At 39.3% G+C, this 17,868-nt stretch overlaps 1 protein-coding gene across 2 annotated transcripts in view; it reads left to right on the top strand.

The window, feature by feature from the left end:
* The window catches only part of alk (ALK receptor tyrosine kinase), a 247,612-nt gene that overhangs the window by 157,818 nt on the left and 71,926 nt on the right, over positions 1–17,868 (top strand). For both annotated transcript variants that reach the window (XM_015036882.1, XM_015036881.1), the window contains exon 5: positions 15,484–15,615. In XM_015036882.1, coding sequence (XP_014892368.1) covers positions 15,484–15,615 — 132 coding nt within the window. The remainder of the gene's footprint in view (positions 1–15,483; positions 15,616–17,868) is intronic.

The following is a 17,868-nucleotide window of genomic DNA, read 5'->3' on the forward strand; positions in this document are numbered from 1 at the left end:
TGATGTCATTTCTAGAGCTTTTTTTAGGCTGTGTATTCTATTGACAGTGCAGCCAACATTTTTGTAACTTTAAAAAGACATCCTCCTTTAGAATCAAAGCCGCGACAGATGTGTTTGGGATTTTTTTTCTCAAACAGAAAATATTCAGACTTTGAGTTTTTATTGAGTGGATTTGTTTTCTTAAGTTTCTTATGGTTTACGGTAACAGATTGGGGGTGGGGGGCGACCAGCATATGTCCTTACAACTGGAAAGTTCTCCGCCAGAAATAACATCAAGACATTTATGAGCCCATCAAGACAAGATGTTCTCTCTAATTTTTCAGCTGCACAATGAAAGGCAATCTGAAAGCTACATGCTTTGTATTTTTTTTTATTTGGAGAAAAACCTGTTGAAAAGATACAATTTAGCAATCACAACAGATTGCTTGAAATTGTCAAATAGAAGCAAAAGATACAAGTAATAAAACACTAAAAGAAGGAAAACCCTCCAGTAATGTTTCCTCCATTGTTTGAAACCCGTAAGCTGGATCTGGTCCTTTCCATGTGGAAAGGACTGTGTAGGATGAAGCCTTTCCAGTAGGTATGTATGTGCTGAAGGAACAGAAAAGGTAGTGAAAGACTTTGAATAGAGTCTGTAGTCGCTCTCCTTTAGTGATGGAAAGGAGGCTAGAAACGGTGCTAGTAAAGCAGTCATTGATTTTTGAATGAAAATATCCGAGTGTGGGCAATAAAGGAGCTGATGAATCTCTACGTCCATTGATGAATCTCGGTGCTCCATGATAAATGGCGCCCAATGTCTGCAGGGACCTAAAGGGAGCAATCGTATAATGTTATTGTGGTCAATGTAAAATTGCACGGTGTCAACAGCGAGTGGTTTTATTGTGTTTAATGAACAACATGATTCAGTTCTGTCAAAGAGAAAATGTTTATTTTTTAGTTAATTTGCCAAGATATGTATGTCATGAATCGGATCGGAGTGCCTTATTTATACAATGTAGCAGGGATAACTGCTTTAATGTCCTTATTTGACCACAGCTGCTGAAATTCACAAATACTTAACCTGTCTGTCACTAGAGGACCCAAATTTGGGTCCTCTCGTGACAGGGGTGTCAAACTCCAGTCCTCAAGGGCCTCTGTCCTGCAACTTTTAGATGTGCCTCTGCTGCACCACACCTGAAAAGAATAATTAGGTCATTAGCAAGGCTCAGGAGAACCGATCTACACAGGGAGGAGGTAATTAAGCCATTTCATTCCACTGTTTTTTACCTGTGGCACATCTAAACACTGCAGGACAGCGGCCCTTGAGGACTGGAGCTTGACACCCCTGTCATTGTGAATGACAACCTGAGACCAACAGGTTAAGATCCCCTCTAAAAGACACCTACTTCTTATCTTGATTGTCCAAACACCAGATATACCTTAACGACCAGGACGATCCTTTAAAAAGCCAGCTGAAAGGCCTGTATCCTGAAGTCACTAGGATGAGATATGATGACTTTGAAGTGGTAAATATTTTTAATAATTGCGTAAAAGGTGCAGCATAACAGTTTTGTCCAGAGAAGGGTTGCATAAAATCACCAAAACCTTTGTAGAAAGTTGTTTGCTGTTTCTTAAAACTGGACTGTTGGGGAGATCAAAAACTATTAACTTCAATATATCCACAGTCATTCACAAAATTTCTCAAGTTCTCTATTCGGGACGCAGAGTTTGAAGCGGGTCATACATCCATTCTGTACATAACTGTTCTGTTTTAGCCAGAATCTATTAAAATACTTCTTTTTACATCTGCATCTCATTGGTGTGAGAGCTTTCTTGATAATGTCATGCAGTTCTTCCTTTCCTACCAGCTGCCCTACATCCACAAACACAATATGCCCTTCACCTACTGCTGGCAAGGTTTTTTGCGTTTCTAACAAGGTTATTCAGGGGAACTTTGCACCTTTAGCTGTCAAGCAGACACACCAAATGATGCCGAACAGATGTTCAGTTCTGCATTGTGACTCCCTGATGTCATCGTTTATCTTTAACTGGCATTTTTGTGACATTTTTCCAGCTGTTGGTGGCCTCCTGCAGCGCTACTGTAATTTCTTGGTCACTATAATGACTATATTGAGAACCTGACTCTTTTTCTGTGATTTGGAAATAAATCTTGGTTGTACTCCCATTTACCCCCCTAATAACTAAATTATCTATTCAAAATTAATAAAACTGGAATCTTACCTCAACATTATGCTATGAATTTCTCCCCCTGCCTGTGGTCTCTTCTTACTCCCTGCTTCTGAATGTCCTGCTCATTATATTTTTCTGCACTAGGACAAATTAAATGTCTTTAACTTTGTAGATTATCGTGAGTACAAATTATTTCAAAAAGAAACCTGGAGAAAATTCTGAATGAAGTGTTTGGACTTCAGGTTGGAGCTACAGGGAAGAACTTTTGATTTCATGCGGTTTAACTCCCCCAGCTGGTCATCTGTTAACAAACCAGCAACGTCCGAATCTGTGTGATCTAAATGAGGCTTTCTGATATGCCAGAAGTGAGAGAGATAATGAAGACAAGGAACTGTAAAAAGTGGACATTTAACTTTAACTTATAGGTGTTGGTTACCCTGTCGGAGGAAAACAACCTGTTTTATTTCTGTAGTTTTATGTAAAAGTATAAAAATTATCTGGTGTTTGCCAAGGCCTAATAATTTTTCACAAGTGTACAAACTCGCATTCGAAAATTAATTACCAGTTAATTACACCCTTACCACTCTTATTTCATTAAAGCTCGTCTTAAAACCCATCTATTTTACTTGGCTTTCAACACCAGTGGGATCTAGTTTTAAATTGTATGTTTTTGTTTTTAAACTGTTTTTAAATTACTTTTTTATTATGTTGTGTTTTTAAATTGTACAGCACTTTGTATCAACTGTGGTTGTTTTAAAGTGCTTTATAAATAAAGTTGGTATGGTATGGTAAGGATTTTTAAATCGCCTTTCTTTCCAACTTTTTCAGTTCATTGAGATTTGCAGATATTTGTTTTTGCATGGCTCTCTTAAGGTCCCACCACAGGACTTCAATCAGTTTGAGGTTTAGACTTTGACTGGGCCATTGGGCCAATACCTGGTTTTATTTTATCAGCCATTTTGTTGTAGATTTGTTGCTTTGTTGGCAATTACTGTCCCGTTGACGACTCAGTTTGGAGCAGGTTTCCACTGTCAGGTGGCCTCACATTTGCTCATATCTAAATATCGTGGGATATTTAGTATCTGTGGCTGCAAAACAAACCCAAATCATCACACATCCATTACAGTTCAACTATTGGTCTGCAGGGTTTTTTTTGTTTTTTTTTACAGTGATGCGCTGTGGTTGGTTTTCTCCAAATATGGAACTGTGCGTTATGACTAGACGTGTCTGTCTTGCTCTCCAGATGTCCAGATTTCTCTTGAAACCTCTTCCTTTCAAGAGAAGAACTTAAGTTCTTTTTTCAAATTGTTCCATCATTTAGCATGCTAACTCAGGCCTTTGAGTCAAAGATGGATTTCTGGGGATTTTGGCAATTTTGGTGTGTATTGTCAGATTAATTTGCGTGTGATTAGCAACACCCGGTTGCTACTTTACCTCTGAATTTAGTTTATGTTGTGGATATCTGTTATGTGATTTTAAGTTTCATATGACAATCTGGTCTAACTTTGACATTGTGACATTTTTAAGATCAGTAATCGGCGTACCCTTAATTGCAACAGTACCATCAGTTTTATAAATCTGCCTTGCCTTGATTCTCCTTATATTAAAGAAATTAAAGCAACAGAAAATCAAAAAGCTCAGTTTCCATCCATACTGTCGGAGTCAAATTTTTTTGTCTTTGTCACTGTTGGCGCCGAGCACAGTGGGCACCGCTATTACATGCAAATCCAGTAATAGTTGAACAGCATCTAATTGTTCTCAGATCCGGGTTCATCGTGTTCTCCTGCCAGGCAGCACATAAGCCGTGTTGAGCAGAGAGAAAAGGCACGCAGACGTGCAGTACTCTCCTCAGGCGCCACCTGGGTCCCCAGCACAACACCCACTGCACACCTCCCACTCCCAAATGAAGCCCTAATCCGTCTCGGCACTCTCTCAGGCTTTCAACACCTCCCTCGTTTTACCCTCCAGCACCTGCCACAAACCTGAGCTCAGATTACCTTCAGTCCTATAAAGCCAAGCAAACAGTCTCCCACCCAAATAATACTTGTCGTATTCCCTTCCTGTCATTTGCACACAAAATTATTCAAATGCTTCCAACAATCATCTACTCAGACAGAATCGATTCCAAACTTTGTTTTGCTCATTAATTAGAGCGCTTTTAAATTTAATTTGATCACTTTCAACACAAACAAACAATGTTCTTGATTTTCATTGCTGCTGTTGTATAACAGCAAAGACACTATGAATCATTCTGATGGAAGTAAACATGCTAATGATTAATTTTATGTCCAGTCTCCTCTTGTGAATTTTGAATCACCACTTAAGCAAATCTGCTTTGTGACCAGTTTGGTTTTAAAAGTCATGAAGTGATTTCCAGGATGTAATGTCTTCCTTGCATCCTGAACAAAGCCCAGCTGAACCTAGTTACATAGGAAGTGTACACAACGTAAAATGGATTCTTGGTTTTCGATTCAAATCAAGCATTCAGTCTCCTTGAGTTTATACCTGCCTTGAATTATACTGAATATTATTGACTAGAAATAAATATCAGCTGTCTGTGTTGGATTTCCATGACATTTGTTTATATGCAACATTCAGCTAAAGTGAGAGTTTGCACAGGTTATAAAAGAGCACAACCTTTTCTTTTGTGCTGTATGCTTCACCTGACCATTATAAATAATTGGACATGTTATGGGTCAAAGCTCGACATTCAACATGAAGATTTTAAGATTTAGATTGACACGAGCCACATTCTAAAGCCATGGCATGCTGATAGACTCGGACTGAACGATGAGCTTAACTCAACAAGTGTTGTAAGGGCTTGCATGCTGTAGGATATGTCAGATTAAATGTGGGAATAATATGTAAAATAGTCAAAATTGTTTACATCACAAAAACCTGTACACTTTCATATTGTGTTTTTTTTTTTTTTTTTTTTTTTCTGAAATGTCTTCTTCACAATGTCAATCATCGCACCTTAACGTTCTCCAAGAGATGCTGATTTTTCTCGTCAGTGTGGTGCACAGAGATATGGTCAATACAGCAGAAATAAATGGCGCCGCTTCTGCTTTCTTCCTTCAAACCCATCTACTTTAATTAAGTCATCAGTCACCGGTCCAACAAGCAATCCAATTTGCAGCACCTGAAAGTGACTTGTGTGGCTGTGCCTCCATTCTGACAGTCCTTTATGATCGCAACAAAGCAAACATCTTGAAGGATCTTAACCTTTAATATATTTTTCATCCTGGATGTAAACAGAAGCGACCGTGTGGACTGACAAGCTCATTACCAGATCATATCAATCTCAGATTCGACTTTGACTTTGTCGGTGTGCCGTAGCACGGCAGAGAGATAACAAAGGTTTGTCCTTTGGAAAGCCTCTTAAGTGTTTGTGCCTGTGTGTTAGGAAGGAAAAAGTAGGTAAAGCCTAAGACATGGCAGCTGTGAACCCTGAGGAAAATTGAACCAGTGACCTTCTCTCTCCTGGACCATTTCCTTACCCATTGTGCCATGCTGCGGCAGGTTCTCAATGGAGCATCACAGCAAGGCCATACGTCATGAACAGATACACGCGATGAGGATGTCCCAAGGCACATCAATCAAACGCAGCAATGGGGAGGTAGGGAGGGAAGGAAGTGGGGTGAGGTACAGAGGGAGCCAAGTAAAGTCCCTTAATAGAGTCACAGCAGAATATTGAGGTTTTAATTTCTTTGATCACTTAAATTAGAAATGTCTAGATCCAATTTTGCGTCTTAATGGCACCGTCAGGATACCGCGTGTTAAAATGTCAGAAATAAAAAACATTCGCAATGTCGTGCACGAAATCAGTGGCCTGTGAAGATGAGCAATAGAGTGCAACTGAATGCATTGTTTGCAGTCAATCTTGTAAACAGGCATCACCAGATTCATTCATGTGCATGTGGGCAAAGTTCACAATGTCAAACAGGTGTATAAAAATGTGATTTGAGACGCCTTTGCTCAGAGCAGCGGGCGACTTCTCTTCTATCCTAACGCACAAAAACAGATTCACATCCGACAGTACACAGATATATCTAAAAAAAAAAACTGGAATACCTCCAAAAAGTCGAGTATTTTTTTGTCACTCGTGTCAGAAAGTGAAACTCGTAGCGTAAAATATTGATGTAAGTTAGATGATATTGCCTTCCAGATAATAAAAACTCCAAATTCAGTATCTTGATAAGATTAATTTAAGAAAATGATTTTTATTAAACAGACATTTTTGGCTTGTGAAATGTTCATTTCTATGCACCTGATACTTGGTTTAACCTCTTTTTCCATGAATTACTGAATCAATATGGCGTGGCATGGTGGAGACCAGGCTGTGTTTCTGCAGAGGTGTAATAAAAACCCGACTCTTTTCTAACTGAGATATCTGAACTCTTTCTGCTTGAGGCAAAACTGACCCCTGAGCCAGAGAGAGGAATACCCTTTCCCCTTTTGAAAAGCATTGCTTTAGACTTTGGGGGGTTTCTAAGGTTAGAAGATTGAAATTTTGACAACTGTGCATTTGGAAAAATTTGTTTATATACTAATTTACCCTTAAAATGTATGGCTACAGTTTAGATTTTACAGAGTTATGACCTTTTTTCCCCTACAATGGCATGTCTAAAGAGTTTGAAAAACACTGGCTCATTTACTCGTTAGACGTTTGCATTACAACAAAACTGGGTTGACACCAAGATCGAAAAGATTTCATTGTTGGTTGCTCGTAAGGCCGACGTTCTTCACATTGACAACGTTGAAACTCACTGTGTCAAAATCATGAAAATATTCTTTCAGGCTCATTTACTCTGAGCTAAATGCTTATTTTTCTCTTTGATTCTCTGAAATTCCTGAAGGTTTTAAAGAGATGAATCATTGTTTGGAAACTGTTGAAGAAAAATCTTGGTAGCAAAGAAAAAATCTGAGTCATTTAGAAAAAACAAAGCCCATCAGTTACCAGAAGATTCAGCATGCAGAGCAAAACCCCTATCTGGCAGCACTAGTCTTCATCACACTCTGCCTCTAATCTCTTGCCTTAGGCTTTTCCTCAAGAAGCAAACCCTCAACACAAACTGGTTGTCTGTTGCAGGCACCTTTCCAAAGCAATCTACACAGGCTGTTTCATTTTAAGATACTGAGCAAATGTTAAATGGCCCAGGGCACCGAGTAAAGTGTTCTCAGCATCCGTACGCCAAATGAAACAGATGTCTAAATCAACCCTAATCTGACGTGGAGGAGAAACTTTCGGGGTTTTTCCAGACCTACAGCGTTTTTGAATCAAAGCCAGTAATTAACATACAGCAACCTTAAATCCAATCCGATTCAGTGTTGGCAATAAGAACATTGGCATAAAATTCTTAATGCGTTCACCGAGGCAGTTTAATCAATTTAATGTCAAACTGTACACTCTAATTAGTGGGTAGCTACAGTACACGCCAACCTATGGAAATGATGAAAATGTCCATCTGCTGCGATCAGAGAACCAGATTCGTTGAGCCCCGTTGAGATTTACAGCCTGGCTTCAATGTACGGTTAAAAACATTTCAGCTGCATTGATTTTTTTTTTGCAGAATGCATTTCAGAATCACAACTTTTCACATTTGTTAATATTCTCATTGTGTTTGTGAATAAACCTGTTAGGACACATCGTTAGGAACGTCTACCAATAATCCAGGAGCAATTTGGTGATCATCAGCGTTTTCTAGCTTGATGCAGAAACGTGTGATGAGACAAAAATGATGACAAAGTGGCTCAATGATCGGGACACTTACATTTTTGACCTCTGTTCAGGAAACTTGACACATTGTAACGCCACTAAGATGCTGCGATCAGTTCTAATGAAGCAGGTTTGTAGTCAACAGTTAGCTTCAGGGATGGGTTAGCTTTTTGTCCAAACGGCAAGATGAGCATATCAGAGTTGTGCAAATCAAGGAAAAACACTTGTAAGACTTATTTACTACAAGACACCCATAAAATATGAAAACGTTAATGAGGAAAATCAGATAAAGTGCAATTTTTCTGCAGTAAATGACAGCAACATGAAAATCATTATCCCGGGAATGTTAAAGGTATTACTTTCCCCTCCCATCCCCACCCTGTCCGCCCTTCGATATGTTGCTCTCTCCGGCAGGGAGCATGACGGATAGTAATAGTGATTGGGCAGAGCTCGCACCAATCGAGCGTGACTGTGTGCAGTTAATTGAATTCATGAGCAAATATGTCTTGTCCCATCGACTGTCCAGCAGCAGGCGCAGCTGCATCTATCTTCAACACTGCAGCCGCTGTAAATCTCGGCGAATGGCTCGAGATTCTGCCTTTAATGGCTCGCCAAGATAGCAGTGCCACCGCTGGCTGAGGTTTCTGTCCGTAGTGACCGGCACGGACTTTGAGAACGGAGATTACGCCGTGAAATTAATGAGGTCTAACTACTTTAGAAGTTGATGATAGGCTGAATCAAGTCGGGTAAAATTGTTTACTTTCTATTCTCCTGTCTGTTTGCAATTCTGTGCACTACAGATCTGCAAGGCAGGCGCTTTTCCAGCCTGAAATCCCTCCTCATTCACAGGAATTTCCAGCCCTGACTGGCTGACTGACATGCTTGCTCATCTGTAGGAAGACAAAAGCTGTATTAATTTCTGTCTCAGGCTTCCTCCCCCCATTGTTCTGAAAAGTGTCTCTGCAGCCTGTCTGCAACAACGAAGCGTCTGTTTGTATTCAAATCTGCAGACAGTGGCCAATAAACCGTGTCAAGTTCTACTCAGACAGAGAGACAAACTGTTTTGCATCATCTGATAACCTGCAGAGAGAATTATGTTCATCTCTCAAATCTGATCGTCATCATACGGTTATGCAAAAGTTTTAAATGTTAGGTGTTGCTATCGAATTGGTTTCAGCTGATGAAACGTGTAAAAAGAAGGAAGTTTGGTGCGTTCTCGTACGACTAAGGTGTGACTGTAAGACATTAAATGGGTGAAATATATCATTTTTCAGAACACAAGAGGATGTTCTGGTCTTTAAATGAAAAGCTGTTTGTGGAAAAACATGCTTGCTGCTTCCATTGGATTTAACTGGAAATGTAAAGCCAGGAAGCTGTTATACTTGGTTAAGTGCTCATAAAATTACATAAAGCCAGATCTAATATTTCAATGTCTTTCTAGAATTATTAACATTATTCAGAAGAGCAACACATTTAGGACAGCTGCCAATCTTCTCAGAAAGGAACGAGACGGCAAATTCACTGCAAGATAGTCCGTGAAGGTTCAAAGAAATGAAGAATTACCAGCTCCATTTCAAACTCTGCATGCCTCCCTGAGCGTTTGTAATCCATTTATTTAGCAGGGGGATTGAATCTGATGTGCTTCCTTATATTACAAAACTTCAGAAACAAAGACCTTTGGATAGATGAGGCCAGAGCAGAGACGTTGCACAATGGCAGCTTGCAGTCTCTGGGTATGTTTACATGAGCATAAGAAATCCAAATAAACCAACGATGGGAATTAAAATCGGCCCCAGTCGGAATATTCTGACTGGTTTCAGATCTATTGGAATGAATGTGAACCGAGAGGGCTGGCTTATGCCGACTGACCATCCGAACAGCGTTCATACAAACACTTATTCTGATCATGTTACTCTGACTGTGGCAGACTGACCCTACTGGTCTGTTGATCTGTTATCATGTAACGCAGGAAGATCCAACAGCATACTGCTCAGCCTGCAGCCTCATTAGTGAGGGAGGTAACATCTCAATTATCAGATCGTGCGGTGGGTCCGTTCTGTGCGCCAAGGAGACAAAACAAACACACTGCTGCGTTTGTTTTCAGTTCAGCACAGACAGAAGTACAAATTCTTTTAGGGAAATGTTACAACTTTGCTCATGTCAGTGGTTCTATTCTGAATAAAGCCTGGTGCATGTAAATGCACATCATGATTGGATTCGTAATTTTGTCACGGTATAAACGACGCCTTCAAACGATTTAATCTGAATACATTTGAATCTGATCAAGGGAATGTTAATATAGCTATTTTGTCGACCAGGATCTGGAAATCAAATTATTCTGGAGGCAAATGTGAGCCTGTTGACCTGACATACCTCAACGAGCTGATGCAACATGTCATAGAAAGCTGAGCTAAAATCCTTCCAACAATGTGGAAAACTGAAAGTTGGACAGTAAATGACTGGGAGCTGTTGCAGCTAAAGGTGGTTTTACAACCTGGTGAATTATAGGGTGGACTTAGTGTTTGCTTTTTGTTACAGTTTAGCTCAGATTGAAATATTGTGCAACCTTGTAAAGACCCTTGTCATTTTTATGTTCTGTTGCACAAAATCAGTCAAAAAAAAAAAAAAGCTTAAACCATCTAAAACAACAATTAAATCTATCTCGGAAGGTAAAAATCAATTCTCCATTTTCAGTGGATGAAGTACTTAGATATATTTTGTTTTCGTTTTTTATTTTTTTTTACAAAACCTAGTTTTGAAAGTTTCTGTGGCAACAAAAACAACCTCTCAAAACCACAAAGAAATTTACAGTTGTATTAGTCAATATCTGATGCGTGAAATTACAAGATGCACAGAAAACAATGCTTTTTTTATATATATATTTGTTACCTTTTTTTTTGAAAATTTAGGCTTGTGAGGCAAGATTGATGTTCAAATGCAACATACCGAGAAGAAAGGTGGCCCTGAAAAGCTATTAAACACAGCATGGTCAGTACACAGAGAAATAGTTGAAGAGCATTTCAGTACCTTGGGTCATGTGTTATTAAAGAAGACTTCTTAGAAGACGGAGTATTCTGTTTTTCTTCCTCATATAAACGCCGCCTGTGTTTGCCGTAAAAGCATGAATATCAAATGACGTCAAGATGAAAACAGGAGAAAGTGAAAATCTTGCGGGGAAATCCCCAAATTAAGGAGCACATGAGCAGGAAAATGTAATTAGAGTGGTTACGTTAAAAATCTGGTTCATTTCTTTGAATCACTTAACAATTTCTTTTGATTTGATCTTTGTTGGTTAAGTTTTTTGTTGCTGAAGTTGCAACTAGTTTTACGCAGGACGGTAAAGTTTGGGTTCTGTTTTCTACTTAATGTTTCACCTCGTTCATTTCCCCTTTTTTTTTAATCAGCTGTTCTGAGTCCCAAAGTTGAGGGTAAAACCAAAACCAATCAACTATATGTTATTTCTTAGTTATTATTAAACCATGATAATCCCATCAAGATTATATTGAAACTTAGATGCAGTGTTCTACATTTCACTATAGTGAAAAGCTCCAGATCCAGAAGCTTCCACAGGGGTAACATAAAACTATCTGGAATATAAGGCTCTCTTTCAGCTGGACAGATATCACTGCTGCAGAACCAGCATTACCAGGATCAGGATTTGTTTTTCTCATTATCTACTGAAAGTTGTCAGTCATGTGAACCTCATCGCTCCAGATTGCAATAGATGGCTCCGACTCTTCCAGTCCTTCCTGACATTTAGATAAACCAAGCATGCTGAGAAACAAGTAAACAGGAGGATGGCACCTCCTTTGTCTTCCTGATTCGCCAGCTTCACAGCAGTTTGGACTTCAAAGTCAGAATTTAAGGAAGCGGACAAGATCCAGAGATATATAGTGAAACCATGCGTACACACACATACACGCAATTGGTACATTTAATTCTTTTCGTTTTTCATTTTACTTTTTGCACAGATAAATCAGATTAATAACTGGAATAATTTTAGAGGGACAAATATGAATCTGCAAAAACATATATTTTTTAAAAAATCTGAAAAATGCAACACTATAATTTTACAAATCCTAATAATGAAAGATTTTAGTAAAATGTGGCATTGTAGCAGAAGTGGGAACTAAACAGAAGACTTCAAAATACCAGTGAAATGTTTGCCTTTTTGTTTGCTTCCTGTAGACACTTTAACAGAAATAAAAAAAATTAAAAAAAAACATGGTCATTTAAAATTTTAACTAAAGCTTTTCTTCACTGACTTTCTGTTCAGTCCACGGCCAATTTTCAAAGATTTTTGGTTCCTTTTCTAAGACTGTTGATCTGGTCACAAGTTAAATGTAGGAACTTTAACTGAGTCGCACATTGGGTTGAACTGCTTCCTATCCCTGCTCTGAAATGAATCAATGGTTAATTAACAGACCTCTGCAGGGTGAGATGACCAGCTGAGAAGCTGATTCAGCTGCTGGAATCCAGTGTTAAAAAGCAGAGAGACATCCAAAATATGACAGAATGACGGAACCATTTGAAGGTCAGGTTTGGAAAATACCAAACTCGGCCCTGGAAGTTTTAGAGTATTTTTCGTATTTCATGTGATGTCTGAACTTTGACTTGGGAAATTCATTTCCTTCTACTTCACAATTAATTTGGATTTTCACATAAAATCCAAATTAATTAAATTTTTGTTTGTAATTAACTATGATTTAACCCGTTTTAAGAAACAATTTAGGAAAATACAGATTTTTGGTCCAAGGCCTCTTTATGTAAAAAAAAAAAAAAAAAATTTGAAATAGTTTAGGCTCTGGAATGCAGTTTTTTTCCCCCATTTAAACTTGCAAGACTAATATTTCGACGTCTAACTCTATCAGACTATCACTCTTGTGTTTGTGTATCTGTTGGAACAGCAGATATTCCAGCTCCTCGACTCTCATTCATCATTCTCCTCACAAAGCCCAAAGCAACCCCATGAACACAAAGATAACAAAACTCTCTTGATCCCACAGGCAATTCATCCCCCACTGACCCACTTGTTTTCACAATCTGACAAGTGTGATTTAAGAACTGCAGTCTGCGCGCAGTGCAGTGGCCATGTCTGGCTGCGCTTACCTGCTTCAGGGGGCCCAAAGTTAGCCGCATCACCCCTTTTATACGTTGCTACTCCTCTGTCGCCGAACTAAGATAAATCCATGAATTTAAGTCCAACGCCCAGAGGTTTCGGTTCACTCTGGATAAACGTCTTATTTCTTTATTTGATAAATTGTTCTGTTGGCAGATTCTGCAAAGAAGAAGCAGCTGCCGAGTACAGCCAATGCATAATACAACAACCCTTTTCCTTAGCTAATTGAATCTTCCTGTTAATGTCACATGTCACTGAGGCTGTATTTTTATGCACAGCTTTTAGTTTCCCAAAAGAGTCCGACGAGGCCGTTTCTGTGAACCGATACAAAAGAGTATTCATCATTAGAGTCATTTACTCTGGCTCATTTTAAAAAGATTGTGAAGTGGATCATTCACCGAGGTGTTAAAGTAGCTTTCCACAGCCATAGAGTTCCTGGCACAGCAGTGGACCGTGGGAGGCATCCAACTAATGTGTTTTTTCACCTCCTCCCCTCCCCAAAAAAAAAGAAATCTCTTTTTAATCCATCACCAGGTGTGTCAGTTTCCAAGTGGGCGCTATTGCTTCTCCATCACAAAAAAAAAAAAAAAAAAAAAGACACAGAAGCACGCTGAGAATGAGCCATAACTCTGAGATTTCTGGCCTCTCCTCCATTGGTAAATAAACAATGGTTTCTGTGCAATCTTTAGTGTTTTGTGGCTAATTTGGTGCTGATGCCGGCAACATAAATTTCAGGTGTCCACTTAAGCTTTTTTTTGTCTGAAAGTAAGCAATTTAATACCGGGCTATGGTTTAATTTAACTTTAATTCAGCAACTTGGAAAGCTGAAACAAATCCTAAAGATGAAGAGATAAAAGAAGTGATTTCAGGGGGAGTTTCTGTGGTGTAGCAATAGCGCAAGTGCCCCATATATCTGGAGGCTATTAGTTTTCAACAGAGGCATTCAGGGCTCATCTCTGGACCTCGAGACTTTTACCCTTCATTCTCTGCTTCTTGTCCATAAACACCATAATAGCAGCACAAAAGCTTTTTCATCAATGCTGCCTTTTTCTGAGATCTGGACCCAAACGGTCACCCTCAGAATAAGCAAAGGACGCCATTCAGCAGGAAATCAGCTAGTTTTAATTAACTACAAGCCCTTCAGCAAAACCGGATCAAATATCTGATGAGAATTATTCCTGAGGCTTGTTGGTGGCTACAACAACAGTGTGGTCAAAATGCTGTTTGAAGTTGTGTAATCAACCTCTGGAAATAACAAATAAAATTACGAAAGGGCAAAAACGTATGACGTTCATCCTGGACACACTAATTGAAGTTGGCGAAACGGGCAAAAGCTCATTTCCTTCTGAGAAACTGGGAAACTTTCTTCAGGTTTTCCCTTGTTTTTGCAGGTCAGTCACTTTCCATGATGAAGTATTTTGACCAAATTTCTCTGTAGATTTAAAAATGAAGCAATTCTAACTGTTGGGTAGCATAAACGGATAAGATTTTTGCCAACATTTCAAATCACAGTTTGACATTGATGTTTTGTTTCCTCATTTGTTCAGTTTTTGGATGCTGTCGCCTCAATGTCATTCCAAACTTCCTACATCTAGTTCAGCTGCAGCAGAAATGCACTAATTACAAAATGTCGTGATGAAAGCCGTCGCGGCATTCGTGCGTATCTCGTCAGCGCAGCTAGCAGCATTCGCTCCACATTTGCCTCTCCGTATCATGGGATTGTTATCAGACTTTCGACTCCAAGTTCGCTTGAACAGAGAACAAATCTGCATATTACAGATCAAGGACAGACTACAGAGAGAGCAGCCAGTCACTCGTGATAATAATCACTTCCCCTTTTTTTCCCCTCATGACAGAGGGAAACAAACAAGATCCCCATCAGTGCTTTATGTTTTAGTTCCCTGCTCTCTTGTTTTTCTTCTCTGATCAGTTTCTGGTGATTAAGGTGAAGGTGAGCAGTCAGTTTCCAGAACCTACAGATATCGGCTCTGATTTGCATAGATATGCAAATGCACCTGGTGACAATTGAGCTGCCAAGACAGGTGATATCAGTTGTGTGTGTGTGTGTGTGCGTGCGTGCATGTGCGTGTGTGAGCTCACACCACGTGTAAAGCCCGCTAACGGTAACTAGGTCATAGTTTTCACTGCCTGTGTTCCTCCTCTGATGGATGAGTACTGTATTCACAGCTTATGCTGCCTGTCTCAGGTTATTTATGATGCTGCATGCAGTCTACGGATGTCATGGGTTGTATTGGCCTTCCTCACAAACTAATGTTCTCTAAACTTTTTTTTATGTTTGTTTGTTATACTTTCTCAGAGCTGCAGATTTAAGTTTTCTGTCGAACACAATGCGTTAAATCTCTCTGGGATGTTCAGAAAACAAGCTTAATCCTCGACTCAGGTGGTTTTACTCATTCGTGACTACACTGTGAAAACCCTCCACCTTAACTTTGCTTCGCTCTTCTTATTCTCTCAGCGTCCTCACCAGGCCCAAACATCACCCTGGAGGGACAGTACCACTGCTACCAGGGGCCAGCAATCCCTCTGGACAAACTCTGTGACTTCAGCAAAGACTGCCCACTCGGAGACGACGAAGGCAACCGTTGCCGTGAGTAGAGCGGGACACGTTAACGCAATGATGTGCATGAACCACAGCAGGGGCATGAAGAAAAAAACTTTACAGGGAAGGAACAGATTTCTGGAGGATCTTGTATATTAATCTGGATTTTAAACCGGATACAGTGAGACATATTGTACTCATAATTATTTTGTATCTGTTCTGCTAAATACTTTATCCACTGGGAACATCGGCAGCTTAATAAAACAACAGACATGCTTAAATAGTAAAACTTATTATTTTTTATTTTTTACTGTAGCTGTGACCAGGATGGAGGGCTCAACCCGGCACTTGTTCTCGAGACCTCCGATAGTTAGCAAAGAAAAGTTATAAACAATCTAAGATTACATAGGGGCAATTGTATAATATAACACCATGCTACATAAGTAAAATAAATGAAAAACCACGTGTTACTTTCTGAACAACTGTAATGACATGTTGATAAAAGTCAAAGAAATAGAGAGCATTTTAAGATGTCTTATGGGTTGGCTTATTCCATAAAGGACTATAGTAACTCAAATACAGAGTGGAGGGAAAAAAAAACATTTCTAGGAGGATGAGAAAAAAGTTTTTGGATAGTCAACGGATGAGATGATGTTCTCAGAGTCACCTTAGACAAAAACCTGTTTTCTCGTTCCTTACATGCACCACTGAGAACCAGCTCAGTTTTGTTAACCAACAAGTTGCATCCTGGTCAAAGGTGTAAAATATCCAGTTATAAGATCATGTTTCTGAAAAGAAACATTGAATTATTGTACATACACCCACTTGGTACGGCGGTGCTGGTGCAGATTTATTGTTTGTGTAAAGAGGAAGGCGTCCCCAAACAAAGCAGAAAATCACTGCTGACTGCTGGCAGGATAACTACAGCTGTGCAGGACTGAGGGACTTCCTGATGATTTAGATCAAAAATAGATCAACTTCAAACAAAACAATCCCTTAAAAATAACGAAAGGGCTTTATCTAAGATTTAAATGAATGATTATAAATCATTTCAGCATTATGGGAAAGGACAAGTGCTCGAGCACATGAAGTATCCCCTCTTTGGAAGGTGTATGCCGCCACTGTTACTCTGCTGCCCATTGATCAAGGTGAATTGTGGAAAATCACCTTTAAGGAAGCAAACCCACCCAGCATAGCTGACCGTGTTCGTGTGCCCTCCTGACTGAAGCGCAGAGAGAAAAACCCAAAATAAGGTCGCAGGAGATATGCTTGGCTAGCAGTTCTCACCCTTGACATATTCCGTAGTTGGTATTTCTGTCTCTTTGCACATTTGTTTTCTGCTTTTCTCATGGCTTAGGAACAACGCTAGCCAACTATGCTGACATCTTATTCACAAGTCCCCCAGGCCGGGTGCTTATTGTGTGTGTCTGCTTGTGCGTACACTGAATCTTTTTATAGCGCTGCCCGCATGAACGCAGCTTTAAATTGTCTCTGAAATTTGTGTGTGCGCAGCTCCGGAGTCTCGCGTATACCGTTGAACAGAATAACAACAACAAAGTTGAGTATTAGTTCTTGTTTCTTTTTTTTTTTTTTTTACCTACATTAAAGCGACCAGAATTAATTTGCCTGTACCCACAATGCAGGTCAGCCTCCCCTTGTGCTGCTTATTAAAATGATGCCTACTCCCGTGTGTGTGTAGGTTTGCTCACAATGGGAGCCGGGAGATAAGAGGGTAACGATAGGGTGAAAATCCCAGCCAGGCGCAGATTCCCTTTCTGCTGCGAGAGGATTTATTAGCGCTAATTGGCTTGAGAGGCAAACCCAAGGGTGTAATCTCTCTGTGAATGTAATAACTGTATGTGTGTATAGCATTTTGAGTTTGGAAGACACACTTGCACATTTGGAATAAATTAGTCTGTCAGAAATAAAAGTTGGATTCTATGTGTCGATGATCTGGTTTATGTTTTTTTTTTTTTTTAAACCGGGTTTGTTTTTAAACAGGGTTCCTACTATTTCTGTTCCTCAGGTCATTTTCCACACTTGTCCAGACTCAACATTTCCACAGTTCTCTGTCCTCTAAGAGAACTTACAGAATAGGAGGGAGGGAGGGAGAGATTTAAGACTGTAGGAGTTGGACCAAATGCTGGCCAAAGTGAAACAGACAAAGAAAAAAAAAAAAAAAAAAAAATATATATATATATATAAATATATATATATATATATATATATATATATATATATATATATATATATATATATATATATATATATACACACACAGAGAGAGAAAAAAAAAAATAT

Source organism: Poecilia latipinna, unplaced genomic scaffold (assembly GCF_001443285.1).
Source record: "Poecilia latipinna isolate Pla-1442-1.1 unplaced genomic scaffold, P_latipinna-1.0 Scaffold384, whole genome shotgun sequence".
Lineage (NCBI taxonomy): Eukaryota > Metazoa > Chordata > Actinopteri > Cyprinodontiformes > Poeciliidae > Poecilia > Poecilia latipinna.